Raw genomic sequence first — 23086 nt, forward strand, 5'->3', positions numbered from 1 at the left:
TTATTGATGAAGTCAACGAACCTGACATTCACTTAGATGCAGTGTCTGCCCATCACTCAGTTTTGTGTCAGTGTAGTTAATTTGTATTAGTGAAAAATGCTCCTAACCCCTTATCACTGCTAAAAGTAGATAAGCAAGTCACAAATTACATAAATCACACTTCAAAAAACATCCAGGCACTTTTGAACACCTCATTATACAACCTGAAAACTCGGGGGGTTTTATTATTCCCAGAAGTTAACTAATTATTCCCACAGGTGATTTGCTTTCAGAGGCATGGACAGTTCTTTCTTTGGATTCATGGCAGGTCAATGGAATTGAGTCTTTATATATGATGAAAGCCCTTTGTGATAATAAACCACCTATATTTTCAGAATAAATGAAGTGGAATGTGACTTCCTAAGAAAGCTCGGAAGGACTATGTTATAATTTCGTAACACCACTCTGTATATTAATTAACATTGATAACATTAATTAACATTTCCTTTACCAAAGCTTTTTTTGACAGCATATGCACATACATATATACATAACATGGAGATATCTTATCTGTTTACTAAAATGAAAATTAGAAAATATATTTTTGTTCAAGAGGGCACTGAAGAGACAGAACCCATAAAGCCACGTGTGTGCACCAGAGGAATGCAGCTGTATGCCTTCTGGACCTAAGCAGTGCTGTGGTGCATTTACCTGCTCAAATCCTTGCTCACTCAAGGAAAGATTTTCCTGGATAACTGATTCTGAAGATGACCACAAAGGCTGAAAAATATGTATGATCTTTGTTGAAACCTTGAGGCTATTCTGTTTCGGACACTAAAAACACACTTCACAGGGCTTCATAAACACAGCCCAGATTAAAGATATTAACAGAGCCCTGCCCAGCTACAAATTATGTGAACCCAGAATTCAAACAGGCCTTTCGTAAAGAGCAACAGTTGAGGCTCAGCAGCACCCAATACAAGCAGAAGCTGCCATCTGTCCTCTTCAGGGGAGCAGCAAGAGTGGCAGGAGTCTCCTTAATAGGGGCTGGAATGTCCTCCACCTGCCTCACTGATAAACCAAATTTGCTGTGCTCTTCCAGCCATGGAGCATTCTGATGGTGTTGGCAAGGTTGGCTTCATGAGCACTGCTCTTGTGTTTCATTCTAAGAACTTTGGAATGGATCCCAGAGAAAACATTTGTTAGATATGCATGACCATACTGACAACACTTATATTTCCAAGCATTTCTTTGTAGCCATGAGCATAAAGGCTTACTTTCTATTTTTGAAAGGGAAGTCAGGATTCTGAGACAATCACAAGATCTCAGGAGTGGGCGCCTCAGGCCTGCTTGCTGATGCAGAGAACTGGTCTGGCATGGGTGTGAGTCTTGACTAGTTGGCCATCATCCCTGAGACTCAGTACATAAGCCAAATATGTAGAAATTTATGTTAGAAGTTTTGAAGTCGCAGGCATTTTAAATCCAGTGATCTGTAGTTTGTTTGTTTGCACTGTTTATGCAGACTCAAACTCAGTGTGATTCATAACATGTGGGAACTAGGGGACACTTTTGCTCTGAAGAGCCCTCATGCTGTCTTGACTTTTGGGCATTAAGAGCTACACAGTTCTTTCATTCATGCTTTAATTTATCCACAAGGCTCAGAGGATGTCAAGTATAAGGAATCGTGGCTTAGTAAGTCACTTATTGTGCTTATTTATGCCTAATATACTGTCTCAAGCAACAGATAGAGGATAGAGACAGGTCAAGCCTGAAATACTACTTTCCCAGAATATTCCCTCAGATGTCAACATTCTGTGAATCATCATTTAAATATGTTAAAATAATGCATAAGGCCATAAACTAAAAATCAGTCAAGGCATATGAAATGTTTATGCAGTTTTAAGGACTTTATTTTCAAATTGGAGGAGAAAACACTACTTAAACTCCAAATTCTTAAATCAAAGAAATTAACAGAAACTTGTGCTTAGGCAGTGGAAAGCACACTAAAATAAGATTTCAAATATATATGGATGTGGAAGTATAATTAGCCAGCCCTTAGCTGACAGATACTTGACAAATGGGAATGTTAATACAATCTACAAATGATGTTAATCACTACAAATACTCTGGCCCTTGGGAAGCAGAAATTTCATCTTACCTGACTCTGACCATCTAAAAATTGTGTCTAGTCTGGCAAGTCATCCAGACCCCCTGTATATTTAAGGAAAATACAAGCACTTCCATAAATTTGTGCCAGGACTGGGAGCAATCACCTTTGAGAAGTGTATGTCTCTTTCCCTTGATGGTAAGAACACATGTACAGCCTGGATTACATGTTTTCTTCCTACATGTTCTATTTAAGTGGAATAGATATCAACCATAATACACAATATGAATACAGTCTATAGGCTAACCAAGTCTCTCATCAGAAGGACTGAAATGCCCCTCAGTCTGGGAAAACACAGAAATGCAGTACTATATTGATACATTTTTTCAGAAATAATGTTTGAACATATTATTCAATGAGATGGGCTAAATTCACCACAGGCAGCAGCAGCAATCATCTAAAACTAATGGAGCTTGCCTGCTTACAGGCACAATAGTAATATTTCTTTATCAAAGCCCACATTTATGAAGAAAGATAACCAGGAGGGTGCATTAAGGTTTTCCCTTGACATTTCCTGAAAAGGAGCTATGACATTAAACACTGTGGAGGTTTTAGCTTGTTTTCCCAATTATGGGAGGCCTTGGCATGAATATTTTCTGGTCTGTCAGATCCCCTCCACTTCATGTCCATTCCTAACTCCAGTAATTTTTGATTTGTAGCCTGGTATCAAATTTGACAAACAACAAACAAGCAAAGCCATGAAGTTATTATAAGCTGGTGGAAACATGGAATCCTGGTAGAAGATACTGATACTGCCAGAGCTTTGTCACACCATTAGAGAACTACTCTGGAGAAAAATCCACAGAGAAACAGACTGCAGTGTTTCTTCTGATTGGGAAACTACTCATTATTTTAGATCATCTTACAAAGCAAACTGATTATAAATTGTCTTGCACAGACTTGTTTGTTTACCCAGCTGAAAAAAAAAAAAAAAAGAATAATCAAAGAGAAATCCAAGGCAAAGCTTTAGCTTTTTGTTGAAAAAGAGCTGGGTTTCATGTTAAAAGCTTCCTGTTCATAGGAGGGACCTTTATCCTTAGGCCCTCCCCTCAAAACAACTTGCTTTGCTTTCAAGACCTTTGGCTTCCAGGGCACTCCAATGTTTTCTATACCTGATGCATTAGTCAGCATTCCCAGGACCAGTAGGAGGATTACTGCTGACAGCTGGAAGACAGAAGAAGTATAAACTGTTCATAATTAGACTTTATCACAACTTACTTCGACAAGTTCTTTTGTCTGGATTTAAAATGAACCCTGGGTGGCATCTACAGTAATAGGAGTCCTTGGTGTTAACACATTCATGTTGACAGCCATGGTTATCCAAAGCACAGTAGTCTACAACTGAAAAAGACGAACATGTACAATGAGGAAAAAAAAATTAGAACTATTATGCATAGGCATTATGGTTCTAGAGACACACAGTAGCTATAAAAAAGGAAAAGCTGATGTAATTGCCGTCCTGAAAAGCTTGTCTGCAAAAGCAGTGCGCTCACAACAACAGTTGGTAAATTAGATAGTAAATGAGTCCTGAATAATTTCTCAGCTTTGAACATTTATCAGCTCTCAGATTGTCAGGAGCCTTCTCAACATGTTTTCTCAGATCTGGAAACTATGCCTCAGTAACTGTGTCCAGATGTTCACACTGTAGGCCAGGGCATAGAAAAGTTTGTTTGATTTAGTTCTGTCTTCTGTTTCTCAAGTCCCAGTCCTGAAATTGCTCTACTTTTCCTTAGTTCCCTCCCAGCTGTATTAATTCTCAAGAGCTGTTCCTCTAGCCTGAGTACATAGGAGAATCTTGGCATCATCTTCTACAGTGAGGACTGTCACAGTACATTCATTCCCTCTAATGTGCTCCAGATTTGTTCTGTACAAAGCAGCTACAACTGCAAAGCCTAAGAACTTCAGGCTGATATTCACCATATATATTCTGCTTATGCCTTTTGCAAGGAAAAAAAAAAAAGAGTCACAGGCAGTCCTGTCACCTATTTCATAAGTCTGGTCATTTATTACACAAATCCTTATTTAAAAGTTAGATTGCCAAAGGGTAATAAAGTAATACTTCAGAGTTTACTCTGTCAAGCCCATTCAAAGTTGCTAAAGAAATTAAAGGATTTTTAAATTTTCTTTGCAGGTTAAGCTTCATCTTCACAACAAAAGTCTTAGAAGAAATTAAAGATAAGTCACAAAGCTGGTGCTGTGCCTGCAAAGAGCTGCCAGGCCTACATTAGGAAAGTGTACCTGATTCTTTCTGCAGAAGACAGTAATGTGCTTAGCTTCATACCAAGACAGGTTCCTCTTTGCCAAATGAGTACATTTTTCACTACTTTATACTGCTCAGCCAAACAAATTTCTTTAAGAGGCAGTAATTTGTTTTAATGCAATCAATTATTTCTTCAATTGTCTCACCTATGTAAATCATGCACACTCAGGTGTGCTACTATAGTTAGGCAAGATCATCTAGTCAGGAAAGCAGATTCCGTTACTTTGAAAGAGTTTCTTTTAATCCTTCAGAATATTTGTGTTGAATCAAGTCAAGCTACTTAGTGGCTACCATATGATACCATTTTCCTGGCAAGGACCTTCCTGTTTCCAGACGGAATTAATTAATATTAAAACCTATTTACTGAATATATATTTCAAGGATATAATGTATCATACAATTAGCTGTCCTCTTAAATTAATTCTAACATGCACATTCTCAAGTGTTTAAAAGGCACATTAAGAATTAGGTAGGCCAAAGAATACATGCTATTTAGCATCATGTCTGGGAAATAGCCCCTATGGATGTTTCTGTAAAGTTACCTCCTCCTCTAAATTTAAACCTTAATAAAATTAATTTCTATTGCAATGCCTACAACTGCCCAACTTATGATTATAACGGTGAGACTAGAATATTCAGTTGGAAGACACACACAGTGACCATTTAGTCCAACTGCTTGACCAGTTCAGAGTCGGCTTTGTCCAAATGCCTCTCGCACACTGACAGGCTTGGAGCATCCACCTCCTGTAGAAAGCCTGTTCCAGTGTTTGACCATCCTCTTGGTAAAGAAATGCTTCCTAATGTCCAGTCTAAACCTCTCCTGGCACAGCTTTGAACCATTCCCACATGTCCTATCCCTGGGAGAAGAGCATATTTCTACACTGAGTCATGAGATATACATGAGAATATGAAAACTTGAGATGCCACTGTTTTGAATTTTATATCATGTCTATTTAAATAAGATTTTTTTCTAAATTATTTATTAGTGTCCTTTTTAGTGAGCAAACTATTAATTCAGTTGTCATCTCTGCATATTTGTTCCACCTTGTTTTTCTCACTTGGTATTGGTAAGTGATGAGAACCACCTTTTACTTCCAGTTAGCAGTTCTGCACTCTGGGTGCTTACATTTCCCTCTCTGAACCGTGGACTGCATGGGTCACCTTTCTCATAAGGGGCTGTTTTAGCCCTAGGATGTTTATAGAGGTTATTCAGGCTTGGGAGGCTGAAGGAAGTTAAGGAGAAGGGTAGGAGAAAAAGGTGTTAAGCAAGTAAAGGCATCAGAAGGATGAAAAAGAATGTGAGGGAAAAACAGAGCATACTCAGAGAAGACTCGTAAGAACCTAAGAAGCAGCCAAAAAAATCCAGCAGTGCCAGGACTGCAGAGAGGTGCCAGCAGCCAAACTACTGCCAGGAAAAGGGGATCCAAGCCCAGCAACTGCAGCAAGATGGATACAGTCTAGCACTAGTGCCAGGAAAGAGAGGACAGCATGTCCAGCAACACCAAGGTGAAGAGACTGAGTGTCCAGCAGCATGATGGAGAAAGGGCAGCTCATTACCAGAAAACTTCAACTGACAGGACTTTGTCCATGTGAAAAACAGTTAAAAAAGGCAAAGTGATAGTGCCCTGCCAGCCAGATTTACTGCTTTTACTGCTGAGCAGGCATTTTCAAGTATTGTTTAGCCTATAAATTATTTCATAAACTGTGCATTACAAACTCTCAGAATGGTTGATTGTTCAGTGGTCAGCTTGAATGGATACTTGTGAGTTCTGGCTGTGAGAGTTCATATAATTATTGCCTTTCAGGTAACTGGCTGGCACATGTCAATAAAGCAATTAGTATCACCACTGATCCTTAAGTTAGCCCATCAGAAAAATTTAATAAACATGCCTGTGAAATGAAGTTTCAGTACTTTCTCATTTGCTTTTGCTGGAGTTAAAACTTTAGAAGTCTTAGATATCTTAGATGGAAACCTTTGACTCTTTCTAAGACTATCACAATGTGTATTTCCTACTGAAATTCTCTTTTCATTCTCTGGAAGGGGAGGAGTGACTAACCTTAATGAAGTCACTGCTTTTTGCAAAATTGTTATTATTCTCAGTGATCTCTAGTATATGTGTACATCAAGATATTTCTTTGGATCCTGCTCATTTGATAATAAATACTTCACAGAAAGGAAGGGTTAACTAGCTTAGGAGTAATGAAAACTGAGAGTTATCACTACTGATTCAGTACTACACATAGCCTCCCTTAAAAAATTTTCCAGCAAGGATGATAATTCATTGGTGATCACATCTGCAGAAGCTGTACATTATTAGTAGTAGCATATTCCTCAAAAATCTCAAATTGCTCAAACCTGAAAAGTCAAATTCTGGAGGCTGACAATAGGATTTGCAGACAAATTAGCATCAAATTCATAAATTACCCAGACAATCTTTTCCTGTTCAAGAAATGTAGAGAAACTAAGCTCTGCATAGACCAAATATAATTAATATACATTGAACCATTCTTGTACATTAGTAAGAAATTTAAAAGTTAAGTGGCCAAATATGCAACTGAAAAAGGAAAATAAAAAATAGAGATGTTAATAATGTGCTTTAAAATCCCAATTACTACTGCTAATTATTGCAGTGGTATGAATAATATGTATTCATGTTTTGCTGTTAAAAGGTATAAATGAATAGAAATGAAGTGGAGAAGAAAAACTGCTATAAAAGACAAGACAGTGAACCCATGCATGCTGTATTTTGAAAATAATTGAAAAGACAATATGAAATCTTTAACAATTGTGCTTATAATAGATGTATATCTCTTCAAGCAAAAGAGAGTCAGTGAGGAGGTAGGGAAAAAAATGTCAAAGATGTATCACGCCTCCAGACAGCACTTTCCCCAGACTTTGCAGATAAGGTATTAACAGACAAAAAAACCAAATACCAATGCAAGAAATTTAATAAGTGGCATAGAAATATTTTGAAGTTTTAAATAACAAAAATAGACTTTGTATTTATTGCAAAAGATAATATTAGACTTGACATAAAAAGAATTTCACCAGAATGAAAGCTCTGGTAGCTACCTTCCTGGTAAGGATATCTTGGGCAGTCACAGATCTTCAACTTAATAGAAAATAGTAACAACAGCTGAAAACACTAAGAATTAATATTTTGAATTAGAATATATGGTAGGAAAGAACTGGGGATGAAAGAAGTTTCCAACAGAAGTCACAGATTTTCTGTCTCAGGACATAGTCAAATAAAGAGCAGAGAAGTATATCCTTTATTCTAATACAAGTAAAGGTCAAGAGGGTCAGCTAAGGTTACTAGGTGAATGTTAGATATAGAAATTTGGGGCAGAACATAAAAACTTGCTTAAATAACCAGTATTATCTGCATTTTCAAAACAATTTGGCTTCATAAAGCAGGTTCTTCAAATGGTATATGAGTGACCAAATTATGCTGGAGACAAATTATGTTGAGACCTTTAAATACTCCTATACTGAAATCATGAAGCTACAAGTAAAGGAAACATTTCTGATGATTAAGCACAGAGTGAATATTCTTCAAAACCTCATGTTATTCCAGGCCTAAAAAACCTCAAAACCTTGTTTGTGTGCCCTGTGTGAAGCTACATGCAGAAAGTTCCATAAATTGTCACCTATTTTGCATCTCAAAACAGGGTTATCCTGCAAGCCAATAGCTCTTTGAAGGTAGTAAGAGAAAGATATGTTATAACTGTCTTAAAATGACAAGAAAGAGTAGGGTGTTGGAGAAAAGCATTGTGGTGGCCTGTGGCAGATTTGAGGCCACGGACTGACTTGGATTCATTTCCATGGGACTTCAATTTGTGTTTGAAATTAAGCATGTATCTAAGTGCTTGCCTGAAGAGAATACCTAACAAATAATGTAATTTTTTATCCAGATGTCACTAGGGCTTTTTGCAGTAGAAACCAGAAGACAGGATTTTCTCAGAATGTAGCACAGAATGAAAAGTTTACAAGAATAGGTACATAGGCTTGTAAAAGAGATTATACTAGAAGCATTTACTACATATAAACAGAGAAGAAGACTGAGATATTTACAGAGTAATAGAGAGGGAAGTATGTTTTGTGCTAAAGAATTATTGTACCATATTTCCACACTCTCTCTTTTGAGCTGTAATTCTTGGAATTGATATTTAATTTCACATTGCCCGCAGTGAAAATTAAATGCATATAGTGAATGGGGTCCTAAAGTGGCTAAACTTTCCTTAAAGTCACCTTTCCAAATAGGGGATGAACTCTCTCCTCACATCACCATAAGGTCAAGTGAAAAAACATCAAAAAATTGTCCCTTTTCAAGTTTTTCTGTGCATAACTTCTGTCTGAAGCAGAGCTACTGAGTTTGTCTGCCTTTGTTTTTTTAATGGCCATATATGTCATCCCAGTACATTGCTGGCCACCTACCTGGATCTCGAATAAAACATTGGGTGTGCTGTTTCAAAACAGAAAATTACTTTCTGTGTGAAATTGGTTGGAACAATTTTCCCAAGACACCATTCATTATCAGTAAAGACCTACAAACATGTCAATTATGTGTGCTTTCTCATCTACCACTCATACAGGAGCACATAATTGTCTATGGCTAAAGTGGATACTCATTCATATTGAACTTCGCTTTGGTTTGTGTCAAGAGATAAATGTGAATTGCTGAATTCATACTCACCAACACAACTCTTTCCATTTGTATCAAGCTCATACCCTTCATAACACTGACAGACGTAGGACCCCGGTGTGTTCACACAAATCTGCTCACAGGCGTGTTTCTCCACAGTACAAAGGTCCTGAGCTACAACACACAACTGCATGAGTATGACATTCTTTGACCTTCTACAATGCACAGGTAGACCACAGATCAAAATAAACTTCAGGAAGCTATGGACAGCTCTTTACAGATGAGCTCATTTTAACACAGATCATGCCAGTGTTCTGTCAAACAGTGAAAGATAATAGGATCAGTCACTGAAAGCTGAGGCACTCATTCATTCAGCTTATGGCAAAGACTATCAATGGACCAATGATGCCTAGTAGAGCTCCTTGATGTATGTTTCCCTAAAATGTTCAAAGCACATTTTTCAGGGTTTTTTTTTCAAAAAAGAAAAGTAATTGTGCTTATTTGTGTACTTCTGGGGTTTTATTTTGCATAACCAGATAAATGATGATGAGGCTGGAAAGGGAAAGAAAAGGAAAACACAACAGTAAAAAACATGGGGATATTTAATTTCTGAGTTTTAGAATTTTTCAGTTTTATGCAAGATACCATCTCAAGTTACCCCTCCCATGCGAAAGATCTCAAAAAATGACCATGACAAATGAGGTCAGTTCAGCACCTAGCCAAATAAAGCACACTGGGCTTTCTTTTAAACAGACTAAAGCTTTATGAGAACCCCAAGTTTCCCCAGCGAGAGCTCTGGAAGGCAGAGTATTTTGTGTTGCTCAAAGACTGCTCAACACATAATGGTCATTTACAGCTACAAAATAGGCTTTTGGAACATGTTTGAGGAAATCAGCCAAGCAAAAACAAATTTTCTTTTATAGCTGTCTGCTTCATATCAAGCGGCATGATGAACAGCATAAACAGTTGCTTAACTCTTTTGTTCCAGTGTAAACACCCACAAATAGATAATTTTCCAGCTTGTTTCAGCTACATTCCTCTCTTGTATTATTTTGTTTATTAATGTAAGATTTGAGCATCTCTAGAGAAGAATGGGAGAGATTAGTTAAACAAACAAATACAGTGTAATAAGTAAGGAATACCCATTATCTGACACAAATACTCTTCTCTAGAAAAGTTAGACCACAGTACACAAAAGGAGCATCCTTTCATGGATGCAAAACCATAATAAAAATAAATAATAACCATAATAAAACCATAATAAAAATAAAAAATAACAAATGTAAAAATATTTTTAGTTTAAAAAAAAGCATTTCCCAGCATGAAATGAAGTTGCCAGTTCATTGCTGATTGAAGCCATTTGGTTAAGGGCTTTAAAGAACTGAGGTACTGATAGCATATACTTTCACATAAAAAAAAAGGGAACAGAAGAATAAAAACAGAGTCTAACAAAGGAATGAAAAGAGAGTATAACATTAGGTACATAGCATTCATCTTTTCTGCACTGCTAAATTCAGAAAGTGTTAAATTATGTATGTAAAGAAACTATTTCTTCATTGAAGAGCTGCCAATACAACTAAACCTTAGATAAATACATCTGGTTTATGTTGATCATGTACTTAACATAAACATGATGAAGATCTACTTTACTTAGATGTCAAGTGAAGAAACCATTGTCTCTGTGCACTTGTGGGCAATTAACAGCTAGTGAAGGTAACTAAAATACTCCCAGACTGCATTTTTCTTCCACTGTGATTCTCCTACCTCCCGAACTCAGCTGTCCCCTTTGTTCAGGCTTGGCTCCCCATCCTCATGAATTCTGTTACATCTCTGTGGGGGTTTTAGATGTAATTGTTTGACCTCCTCTGGACTGATAGTGCATCATCTCTCTCTTTCACCAATGATTTGCACCATCTTAGCACATTTATGGCCAGTTTGATGACTCTCAGATTTCCAGTACTAATTGCTAAAATTAATTTATAATTTGGTGATGTAAAAGAACCAAAAGCTACAAATACATTGAAGGACTAATTTCCCTTTCATATTGATCAAACTGCAATCTGGTATCGTCTTACTAATGATCAAAGCAGGTGAATCAAAGAAATCATGTGAGAGGTAAGTGGGAAAAACTAATAGATATCATAGCTAAAAAAGAAGGTAAAGCAATGCAGCAAAGGGCTTTGAAAAATGAGAGGGAGCATATTGAGGGCTACTGTGCATGGGTCACCAGCAGGAAAATTACACACAATTCCAAAACACGTGGAAATTAACCTGTATTTGAAGCAGTGCTGTGCCCAAATGCTGAACTACTGGCTGAGAAAAACTATGGAAATGCAACAGAGTAAAAAGAAGAAGAGACAATAAATAATTTTTCATACTTGTAATTATTTTTTTTTAATTTGTTCACATTCCTTCACTCTTTCATTGGTGCTTAGTATTTGATACTAAACACAGCTCTAAGCAAGAGAGACTAAGAATCCACTAATCTCAAGATACCTGGTAGTTTTATGGCACTCTCCTGAGATACAAAACATCAAACACAATGATAGGATTTGAGCCTGCAGTCTTCACCTTAGTTCTCAATTACAGATTGTAAGAGGCACATCCTACGCTCTCATGATGACTGTTTCCCACAGTTTCTTGAAAAGACGTTTTTCAAAATTTTTCTTCGGGCTAAAATCAGTTTAGCAGCTTTAATTTTAATCCATTCACTTTCATGTGAATCTGTACACTGCTATGTGATAAAAATTGGAATTTTTAGCATGTACATTTTCCACAAGTAATTAAAGATAATGTTACATAATTTCTTTAAAATAAGGGGGATACAGAAATAAATTTGGCATATCCCTCTAATGTAAATTTCTGTTAATTACTAGAAAACCAGTTAAAATAGACAAAATACTGATCACAAAAATCAAAATTAAAGTTTAAAAAAGTTTGTTATTATAAACTATACAGCAAATTACTCAAAACTGAAAAAAGTCAACACTTTTAAAGAGAGGATAAGCAAGACTTCTGAAACCATTCTTTGAAAGGTTGCAAACTCTTATATTTCCACCAGCAGTTAGAAAGAGTTTTTCAGAATGTCAGGTTACTTGACAGTTTTCTAGTATGGGGTTTTTTGCACCTTTCTGTACCTTCTAGTACTGTTGCTAGCTGGACAAGTTAGTGAAGTATCTAAATTCACTTCATTTGAGATGATGAAGTTATTGATTTGGTTGTTTTTAATTGTTGAACTTAAAATACCAATAAAATTCAAATGTAATTTCATATAGTTACAGTGCACCTCTGCAGAGTTGTGTATAAAATTCAGCTGGATGTATTTCAGAAAGATTTTTAAGAACTTCACTTAAAGCAAGAAAAATAATTAAAACTTCACTTTCTGATGATTATCATTAATTATGTACTGACCTCAGTTCTTTATGATCCCAACAGAAAGGGTAAGTGATGTTAAACATTTTTTGGGAATATGAAAGAGAAAAGAAAGATAACATACTGCTACAAGTCTTCTGGTCAGCATTCAGAATGTATCCTTGTTTACATCTGCAGAAGTAGGAGCCAGGGGTGTTTATGCAGAAGTGATCACAGTGATGCTCAACTATACTGCACATATGAGGCACTGAAAGAAAAAAGGAAAACATTATTAGCTGCTAGTCTTAATTACTTGTGGTCATAACTGAAAAAAAACTGGTGTAGAAAATTTTAGTGAAGTAACTCAGAAATTTCAAATTAAGTGTTGCTAGTAAAGACAAAAATGAGAGCTTAAGAAAATAAAAATACACAAGGGAGTATCTGAAAAAACTAATCCTTCCATGGCCCTATGAAGACAATTAAACAAACTTCTTATAATTAACTTTAGAAAATAAGTGAAGTTTAAGTGTAAGCTGATTTAGAGGACATTCAATTTCTTGCATGAAGAATATCACCACACAGCAGCCAATAATAAAGAAGAATGACTAAAAAACAACTTAATGAAGAGACTGTTTTGCTTGCTTAGTTATTAATGTTGAGGAACATGCAAATAATACATGATGACACTGAGTATATGTATCTCCAAGATTCATTATGCAGGAGCTGAGTTGAACTGCCCTCCATATTGTAACTCTTTCTGCATCTATTTTTGTTCTGTTTGTATTTTATGCCTCTAATAGCAAGTATTAAAATGCAGCAGAAAGACAAAGAAAGAGCAAAAGAATGGAGGCCCATTCAGTCAAATTCATTGTTTAACTATTTTTCTCCAGAGCAGTATTTGGGGATAAAGAAATCTTGATGTTTTCTTTCCAGTGCAGCATTGTTTGTATGTAATCTCTATAATATATAGGTGAATTACTTCTCAGAGAACTTTGTGTGGAAAATTATCTATTTTGCCCAACAGCAATTAGGGATTGATGTGTTCCTTAACACACTAGGTTGACAAAGCTCAAAATTTATGGAATAGATATTAACAGTAATCTTCTAGAAGCCACAACAGAAGCCTGCTAAGTAACTTAACCTGGTAGGTGTGGTACTTGTGGAAAAAACCCACATGTGATTTTAAGATATATACTATGTATCTTCTCTTTGGCATGGTTACAAGAGTTAGGTATTTATTGCCAACACACAAACCACCACAATTCCCTAATCCCTCAGTCAGCTTCTTGGATCTCACAAATTTTTCCCATAATAAATCTTCTCAAGTACATTTATTTATATGAACACAAACCTACTTTGACTTCTTGTCTTGTCATCCTTCTGTCATTCTGAAAATGAAAGCATTCAATGACAGGAGTCCAATAACTCACGTTCTTTCTGAGAGTACTTTGTTGCCGTCTGTTACCAGTCTTCCCACCTACCACACAAGTACAGTGTATATATTCTGAAGTGTTTCTGTTGCCCCCATTTCAAAGCAGTGATACTCTTGTCATTAGTCTGATTTTTGTGGTGGAGTCTGTTCTCTGAATGATTTCTGCAACCTCATCTGTTGCAGGAGGTGTTTGGTGATCACAGGAAGGTAATAGAAAGGGTGATCTCACAGTTGAGGAATCTGAAGATAAGCCTTTTTGTGAATTAGATCTTATCTCTATATCACAGGGTCCTTATTTGATTTGGGGCAAGACAATAATATCAGTATCTTCAAGGTAACATCAGCCTTCACACTATAACTGTTCAGATAGCGACACCTGGATCTGGATTTGCAAGAATGCAAGTGATGGCTGTAGAACTGTGAATAACAGGTTGTATTAGTCCAAAAATGTTGCATGCCTGAAAATCACACCAGGGATTGCACTGAGACAAATATTTAAAGTTAGTGAGTGGTTTTGACAAACTTAACACTGTTTCTGTGCCTCCATTCCTCCAATATAAAATGGGGATGACACCACAACCTACTTTACAGGAATACAATAAAGACTTCATTGGCCCCTGACTGCTCCATCACAAGCTCTGTCTTTGTCACACTTCATCTAATCTCCATCTACTTTCCAGGATTCTGTTCCCATTTCCATTGGCTTTTTCTGAATTTTCAACTCTTGTCTTATTCTTCATGCCTCTGATCCCTCAGGATACTCTTTGCTTCTGTTTTACCTTGCTAACTAGTAATAAAAAGGGGTCCTGGCTTCAACTGGTGTTTCTGACACCCCCAAACCTTTAGCAGTTGGAGGCAGCAACTGTAGAGAACCTCTGACTTAATAGAATAGAGCACATCCAGTTTACAGGAATTCTTCTGAGAATATAGGTCCTGGGTCCTTAGTCTCCCCCATCCAGTAGTAAGTAGTGGTTAATCTGGCTCACTTTTTGTTTTCCCCACAGAGCTTCACCATTTGGCCATGGTTTTCTCGCGTGATCACAGGAACCATGAAGACACATTCTCACAGACATAAGGGTGATTCAGACACAAGGACAGCTCAGGGGCCAAAGTCTTTTCCCACAGCACGAAGCCCAGCAGACAACATTCCAGAAGACTTGACCAGAGGGGTGCCTTCAATGGCGTTAGCAAGGAAACAAGGTGTCCAGATGTTCCACTCAGCTACAATGGTACTGCTTCCGGGTCCATACCTAGCAGGACTAACCATATTTCCTGGAGGAATGTGGGTGCTCTAGGAAGCAGAAGCTATGATTACTCTCTTGAGTAAAGCTCAAGCTGAATGCTGCTTCACAATCAAGACCAAATAAAATGTTATGGATCCTGGCTGCAGTTTAGTACCTTATGTTGAAATCCATAGGAATCTAACAGCTTAAACTCTCTGTTGAATCTGGGTCTGAGTTTTTAAACATGTCTTAGGATCTCACTTTGATTTCTCAGCATAGCAAATTCTGTGGAGGCACTCCCTGGGAGCAGGAGGCAACCACTATCCTTGTCACCTCCATAGTCCTCCATCAGCACTGAGGGGATGGCTTTACTGAGGAACATACAGCTTTGATTAAAAGTGAGCTAAAAAACTCTAATAAATTTATTGGACACTGCCCAGTCAGAAAAAAAAAACCTAACCAAGTAAATGGTATTTGTACTGGATTTGTTTCTAGAACACAATCTAAAAAATCAGCATTTGCTGTGCTTTTCATTTAAACTCTGAATCCATGATTAGTTTACTTTTTCTTGGTTTTTAAATATATCCTACTACGCCAGCTAATAATACAGCAAGGAAGAAACAGGAAAAAAAATCTATTATCTGATGAATGTCTGTGTTGGTGTTTTGTGCTGAGGCAGTTCAGCTGCTCTTTGAAACAATTTTGGAAAAGACTAAGTAAGGAAAATTCTTTAGACTATCCTTACAATAAGCTGCAGTTCTTTTCTGGCAAAAGCATCCTTAGACATGAGTGACCATTTAATCTTACCATGCATTCTTTTGCTGGATTCTAGTGAAAATACATCAGCTTAATGCCAAATTTGTATGAAATACTTTCATATTTATCTCAGGAATAAATAAAAAAGAAAAGTCTACTAAGCACACAGATTAAAATTAAATTAATTACAAATGCCAAAATATTTGCAAAAGGGAATTTATCAGGGAATTACAGATGGAAGTGATATCTCTGTTGTAAGTTAATGCCTATTAAAATATTTACCTTATTGTATGAATGAATAATATCACTGAAACGGCTTTTCCTAACTATTTGTACTTAAAATAGGTGGAATACGAAACCTGCTAAGTCTTGTGTTTCACTTCCAGTCACAAGGCATATACAGAAATGATTCTTTGCATAGAATTAGTATGTAAGCTTTGGAAGATGAATCCATGGACTCTCAAGACTATTTAAATAACTGAAAGACTGTTCAGCAGTTGGAAGTTTCACTACTAAGGGAGATCACACTTAAAATGAAGAGGTGAAAAAACTTATCTAATATCCAAATAGCAGAGATCATTAATTTATTGCCATTATGCAATAAATAGGAAAATCATGATATGTGTGTTTGCCTAACTGCTTAAGACCATGAGCAATTAAATCATATTTTGTGGCACTAAATAGTAGCATAAGTTTTCCCCACATGTGTGACTGCTGCTCTGGCTGTTGTTTGGCTAATCTCCCTTCAATATATATGTTCTAACACATAAGGTTTCATGTAAAAAAAAGTTTAATTATAATGCATATTTTTTTTCTGTTTCACTTTCATCTATATATTCAAATCTATATATAAAAATCTTACCACAAAGCTTAGTCTGGAAGGCAGAGGTCAGTGTTTCGATCTGACTGAAATTAGCAACCAGAAACACATGTTCTTCATGTGGTTCACTCCCAATGGACTTCAGAGTGTTCATATCCACTCTTCCCACTCCAATAGCAAAAATTAGGATTCCTGAGTTACGTGCTTTAGCAGCAATCTCTGCCACTGGATCTTGAGGTCTCCCATCTGTCACTATCATGATAATTCGGGGCACATTCTGTCTCTGAGGTCGAGCCCCCTCTGTCTCTGAAAATGCAATGTTCACTGCGTACTGCAGAGCCAGTCCAGTCATGGTGCCGGTGCCCAGGTGCATCATCCTCTTCACTGCTCTTTCGATGTCCTGCTTCCGCCGGAAGGTCTTCAACGAAAACTCTTGTTTGACGGTGCTGCCGTACTGAATCAGACCCACGTGCGTGGCATCAGGGTTGATGTCCAGAAACTGCAAAATGGTCAAAATGAACTCCTTCACTTTTTCAAAGTCATAATGACTCACACTGCGAGAGCTGTCAATGATGAAAACAAGATCCAGACGTTTGTTGTTGCAAGAGTTTTCTAAAAGGAAAATTCAAAAACAATACTTTACAATTTCAAAAGGCAAACAGGTTAAGATTTACTGTCTAAACAAACACTCTGAAAAGTGCTGTGAAAATTCCGGAAAAATAGGACATACCACAATTACAACTACATGGGCAATATAATTTTTTTCTCCAGTAAATAACAAAAACTGCCTGATACTTGATCATTATACGTATTTTTGTGTGTGTGTATGTGTGAGGTAAGTGCCCAGAATGGTTAATGACAGTGGAATGGTGAGATAGAATCGCACAGAGCTTGGGTTGGAAAGGATGTAAAACATCATGTAGTTCAACCCCCTTGCCATGAGCAGGGACATCTTCCACTAGACCGGGTTTCTCTAAGCCTCATGCAACCTGGCCATAAACACTGCCAGGGATGGGACATTCACAACCTCTCTGGGCAACCTGTTCAAGTAAAGAATTTCTTCCCTATATCTAATCTACACCTGGCCTCTTTTAGTTTATTATTGGTTCATTACTTGTCCTACCACTACATGCCCTTGTCAAATGTCACTCTTCAGGTACTTGTGTGTTACCCTGTTGTGTCATTGTTGAGATTTTGACTTCATTCCCCATGCAAGGGTGGAAATCCTCTCTGAATAACAGTTAAGTATTTAAGTGGGCTGCACTGTGATGCTTTGTGTGGCAGGGCCTGAGAATTTAGAAATCTAATACTGTGACAAGTCAGGAGGATATAAGTGTTTAATTGAAAACAAAGAAAACAGAACACAAAGAAATACACTTCAAAAACATCTGTTAATTGCACTGACTGATAAGAGATGTGAAGGGACTGATTTTTCAAGGAAGCTGGCACTAAGCAGCACTTTGCATGTACAAAGTACTGCTCTCAATGACGTCAACTGCAGCTGTGAGTGCTCAGCAATTCTACAAATCAAATGTCATGATTTCAAACATGTAATTAATACCCATCTGGGGAAAGTTTCATGTATTGGACTAGCTCAACATCACAGAGAAATTATATGGTTGCATCAGAGAGAAAATCCTATTGTCTGCAGTGGCACTCCACTCAGCCAAAAAACCTCTCATACTCAACACTCCCTGAAATCTATGCCAGCTATCAGAAGCCTTTTTTTCCAAGAGTCACTGAAGCAGACATATTACAAAGAGAGTATGTCTATATCTGACTACAGCACAAATGGGCAGGCCAAGCTATTAGGGATAGCAGCAGAAGTGAAGGCTGGCTGCCTTCTAGGCATCATAAGAGCTTTCTGAGACCATGGGTACGTCCTTCAGCTTCTGCTCAGCATACTTTTGTGAAAGCATATGAGAAATATGAGACACATGCATGAGTTGCATGATGAGAATGGATAGGGACTGACCATTAACAGGAAGCCACCACATGACAGGCTTGAGGCAAGCATGTGATTTGAGCTATCAGACTTGCCACAGAAGAAGACAGCATATGGAAAAAGATTATAAGGACTTTGATGGGATGTTGATGAAAAGAAATCAACAGAGGTTTAATGTGTATACTAAAGACTCCTCCAAATTAGGAAATCCTTGAGTCACAAAAGCATTGCAGTTCAGGGAATAACTGCAAGTGGCATTTTCTTGTCCATAAGTTATTCCACATGCATCTACTTTTGACCTCTGTCAGAGACAGAACATAGGGTCAGATATACCTATGGCTTCAATCATTGTGTCTGCTCATCTTCTTGAGTTCCTGTGGCTATGAATAAACCTGTGAGGTTGTTAGTTGTGTTTGTATACCTGGCTTGAAAGACTAAAGATGGGAAGAATGTTCATCAGACTGCAGTGGCATCCTCATTTTACTAAGATGAGACACCCCTAATCTGTAGTTTCCTGTATTGCCAAATCCAATTCAATTCCCAGCGCAGTCATCCATCTTGTACAGTGAATGAGGCAAATGTTTGGTGGAAAAGTAGTTTCTGACTATATAATCAAAGTTCATCTCATACTTCACTAGTACAAGTGGGTCAATCAAGGACTCAATTGGAAAAACGTCTCTCTGTGGACTGTCCTTTAAACAAATTCACTTGTGACTGCTGACGAACACTTGACGAGCACTTCTGCCAAGGCAGGGGGTGAGAAAGATGCCTGTTTTCACTCGTTAACTCAGAAGCCTCTTTCATACATTACCAAGAACATTTTTTGGCATAGAATAAAAATGCTCTTTAATGACAATAAAAATGACTGCCAGGACTTATTCATGTGCAGTCTACAATACAGCTTTATTCATAAGCATAGGAATATGCTTGGGTTGCTTATTATTTCAAAATCAGAGTAGGTTGAATATAATCCAAGCTGAGCAGAAACAATATTCCAGTTCTAATGGGATACGGATATCCTGACATAACTATTTTGCACCTTATTATCTTAATTACCTTATATATATATAAAATTACAAATTATCTTTACTAATATAACATGAATGATTCCAGCAATACAAAGATAATGCTATGTTATGATTTGTGGGAGCAGACCAAGAGGAAAGAAGGATAACTACAGAAAAAAAGGCTAAGAATATGTGTGTGCATATGAGGGGAAGGACAGACAAGGGAGAAGGATACAATGGCTGCTATTTTATTTCCCTTAAAACATTTCAGCATTGATTCACCAAAGGTAAATCACGCCTGACCATCCTGATTGCCTTCTATGATGAAACAACTGCCTGGAGGGATGGGGGAGAGCAGTGGATACCTCTAGTTCAGCAAGGTTTTCAATGCTGTCTCTCACAAAATCCTCACAGGCAAACTTGAGAAGTGTGGACTGTGTGAGTGGACGGAGAGGTGGTTTGAGAACTGGCTGAACAGCAGATCCCAGAGGGTTGCACAAGGTCTAGTTAGAGGCCTGTCACTGGTGGTGTCCCCCCAAGGTTCAGTACTGGTCCCAGTATTGTTTAACTTTTCATCAATATCTTGGGTGAAGGGGCAGAGGCCTCCTCAGCAAGTTCCCTGACAACACAAAGCTGGGAGGAGCGGCCGATACCCCAGATGCTGTGCAGCCCTTCAGAATGACCTCGGCAGGCTGGAGACAATCCAGAGAAGAACCATCTGAAATTCAACAAAGGTGAAGGCAGGGTCCTGCACCTGGGGAGGAATAACCTGCACCAGTACAGGATGAGAGCTGGCCTGCTGGAAACAGCTCTGCAGAGAAGGACCTGGGCGTCCTGAAGGACAGTGAAAGAGAAGACGCAACTGAGAGGGGACCTCATCCATGTCTGTCAGTCTCTGAAGGGAGGGTGTCAAGAGGATGGACCAGGCTCTTCACAGTGGTGCCGAGCAATAGGACAGGAGGCAATGGGCAGAAACTGATGCACAGGAAGTTCCACCTGACCAGGTGGAGGAAAAACTTCTTTATTTGTGTGGGTGCACTTGAACAGGCTGCCCAGAGAAGTGGTGAATTTTCTCTCACTGGAGATAGTCAAGAACCATCTGGACACAATCCTGTGCCATGGGCTCTGTCTGGGATGGCCCTGCTTGAGCAGGGAGGTTGGACTAGATGATCCACTGTTCTCCCTTCCAACCTTGTCCATTATGTGATTCTGTGAAAACAAATCAGAACTACAATCATGGTGTTGAATCCTTTTAATTGGAATATTAAGATTTGGATCTCAGTCTGAAGAGATTCATTCATCTATTCTGAAGTCTGGAATGAATCTTGGTGGGAAAAAGGCTCTGGAGAGCCTTGGTGGACAGAAACACATGACATTGTGCTGAATTACTTTGGAAAAATGTATTAAGCTGAATGAAACACAGTGTTTTTCAAAACTACTTTGACCAGAAAAGTTCTGTCTACAGAAATACCAAACATTTCCAAATTAAGACATATTTTAAATCTTTGTCTTCTGATTTGGTATGAATTTTTTTTAACTCTGTAATTATTAAGGTTGATTTAACTTGGGCTCAGTGAAAAATAATATGTAACTCTTTTACAGATAAAAAATCCAGCTTTGTGGTATTTTGAGGAGTGGCAATAAGTAGTAATGACTGACAAATCTAAACACTTATCCCCTCAGATAAATTTTCAGTGATAGCTTTTTAGTAGTTACATGCTTCTCCATTTGTCCTGTAAACTATAATCTCTTCCTCTGACCAGCTCTCATTTTGAACAGTGAACTTTCTCCCAACTTTGGCAAACATCTTTATAACCAAAAGTTATTCCCTTTCACTCGAATTAAAATTGACACACTCACTGAAAAGAGCTACTCATCCATAAACCTACTTCTAAGTCAGCAGAGGTCTTGTATTGCCAACACAAAAGTTAAAAAAACCCTCAGTGTGGGTTGTATTATCCAAAGGGGAAGCCAGGAGAGGCTTTGTCTAACTAAGACAGAAGGAAAGATCAAGTCAGTAGTAAATATGTTCTCCTTCTCTACTCAATATCCACTTTGTTAATGAAAGCTACAGTGATGCCACCTTTGGAAAACTAACAATGCAAGGAAATTTCAGCTCTACTGGGAAGAATCCAGCTGGGATCCAATTACTGAGAGAGACATAAAACAAAGCTTAAAATAATATTGAGCATCTTCATTTCCTCTAAAGCTGAAAATTTAGTTAAATCATATTATCTGATAACTGCAGGTTTCCTCCTACTCCTTTCTCAAAGCAAATTATGCTCAGCCTGTTTTGGCTTTGGCAAAGCTCACAGTTCTCACACACCCAGGGTCTTTGTCTGAGAGTGTGTTTCTATCCTCTCATTTTTCATTGTTACGTTCCCTTAACACAACTAAAGTAATACTAGGAAGCTTTCTTGGGCATTGGAATTGACTCTTCTAGGCTGTTAAATCATTAGAATAGTTCTGATACTGTTGTCTGAGGACAGTTCACATTTTCTCAAGCAGTCCTCAGGCATGATATAGGAAGCAGCATGAGCCAGGGATCCATCCTTTGTGGATAGAACTGGTCTGTGAGCTCAGGGTATTCCCCAGCACAGAAGCACACCATGTTGTACCACTGGTCTCAGTGCCAGAGAGCAGTCTAAGGTACCAGCTGAGCTCAGAGGCCAGCTGGCTCCATCCACAGTGTTAAACTCACCATCCTGCTCAAACAGAGTAGCTGTATGCAAGAGGACTCCTGGGAATAATCCCTGTAGGGATTGTTCTTTGTACCTTCTGAAACACGCATGGTGATTGCTAGTCACTGTGGGCCAGAGACAGCTCCAGCCATTTAACAGCAACAACAGTGGTGGAGTTCCAATGTGCAAGAATGTGCTCAGCACTGTTTCGTTTCCTCAAACATTTCCATCTGGGCATATTCAAACTGAACACATTCAAAGACACAAGTTTTAGATAGTAATTTTTCAAAAGTTTTTGCAAGTTGGTTGTCTTGAAAAAACTGCTTGATTAAAAACGAGTTAGTTATTTTCTGGTTTTGTCCTAAATCTTTATGACTCTTTAATACTTTTTTTTTCTTAATCTAGATATTACTTATTTGGTTATGTAGGTCTTTATCCTAATAGATGAGAAGGGATAAGTGTTAAAAAAGGCTATTGTTGTATGCAAAACAAAAGGAAGTTAGCTCAATTTGGTAAATATTACAACAAAGTTTAAACATTGAAAAAGTAATTTATAACAATTAGCTCCATGAAGATGCTTGTTATAGAGTATGACAATTCCAGCAAAAAGAGTTAAGAAAAAATGAGATCATAGAATAATTATTGCCTGATGTCAATGGTAATTTTAATATTTTGTGTTTCTTAGCTCACACCCCAGTAATGCACATACAAAAATTACATGTGCTGTGACACTGCCAGCAGTAACACCAGGTTTATTTTTAGATTTTATCTTTGAGTAACAGAACCAGTCTTCACTCAAAATTAAATAAAAGGGGGAGA

At 37.7% G+C, this 23086-nt stretch overlaps 1 protein-coding gene across 8 annotated transcripts in view; it reads right to left on the reverse strand.

Annotated features, from left to right (window-relative positions):
• MATN2 (matrilin 2) overlaps positions 1-23086 on the reverse strand; it is a 68574-nt gene that overhangs the window by 27367 nt on the left and 18121 nt on the right. For all 8 annotated transcript variants that reach the window (XM_068184222.1, XM_068184257.1, XM_068184245.1 and 5 more), the window contains 4 exons: positions 16677-17246; positions 12549-12671; positions 9104-9226; positions 3365-3487 (listed from right to left, as the gene is read on the reverse strand). In XM_068184222.1, the coding sequence (XP_068040323.1) occupies positions 3365-3487; positions 9104-9226; positions 12549-12671; positions 16677-17246 (939 nt within the window). The remainder of the gene's footprint in view (positions 1-3364; positions 3488-9103; positions 9227-12548; positions 12672-16676; positions 17247-23086) is intronic.

This window comes from Anomalospiza imberbis, chromosome 1, assembly GCF_031753505.1.
Source record: "Anomalospiza imberbis isolate Cuckoo-Finch-1a 21T00152 chromosome 1, ASM3175350v1, whole genome shotgun sequence".
In the NCBI taxonomy this organism is placed as follows: Eukaryota; Metazoa; Chordata; class Aves; order Passeriformes; family Viduidae; genus Anomalospiza; species Anomalospiza imberbis.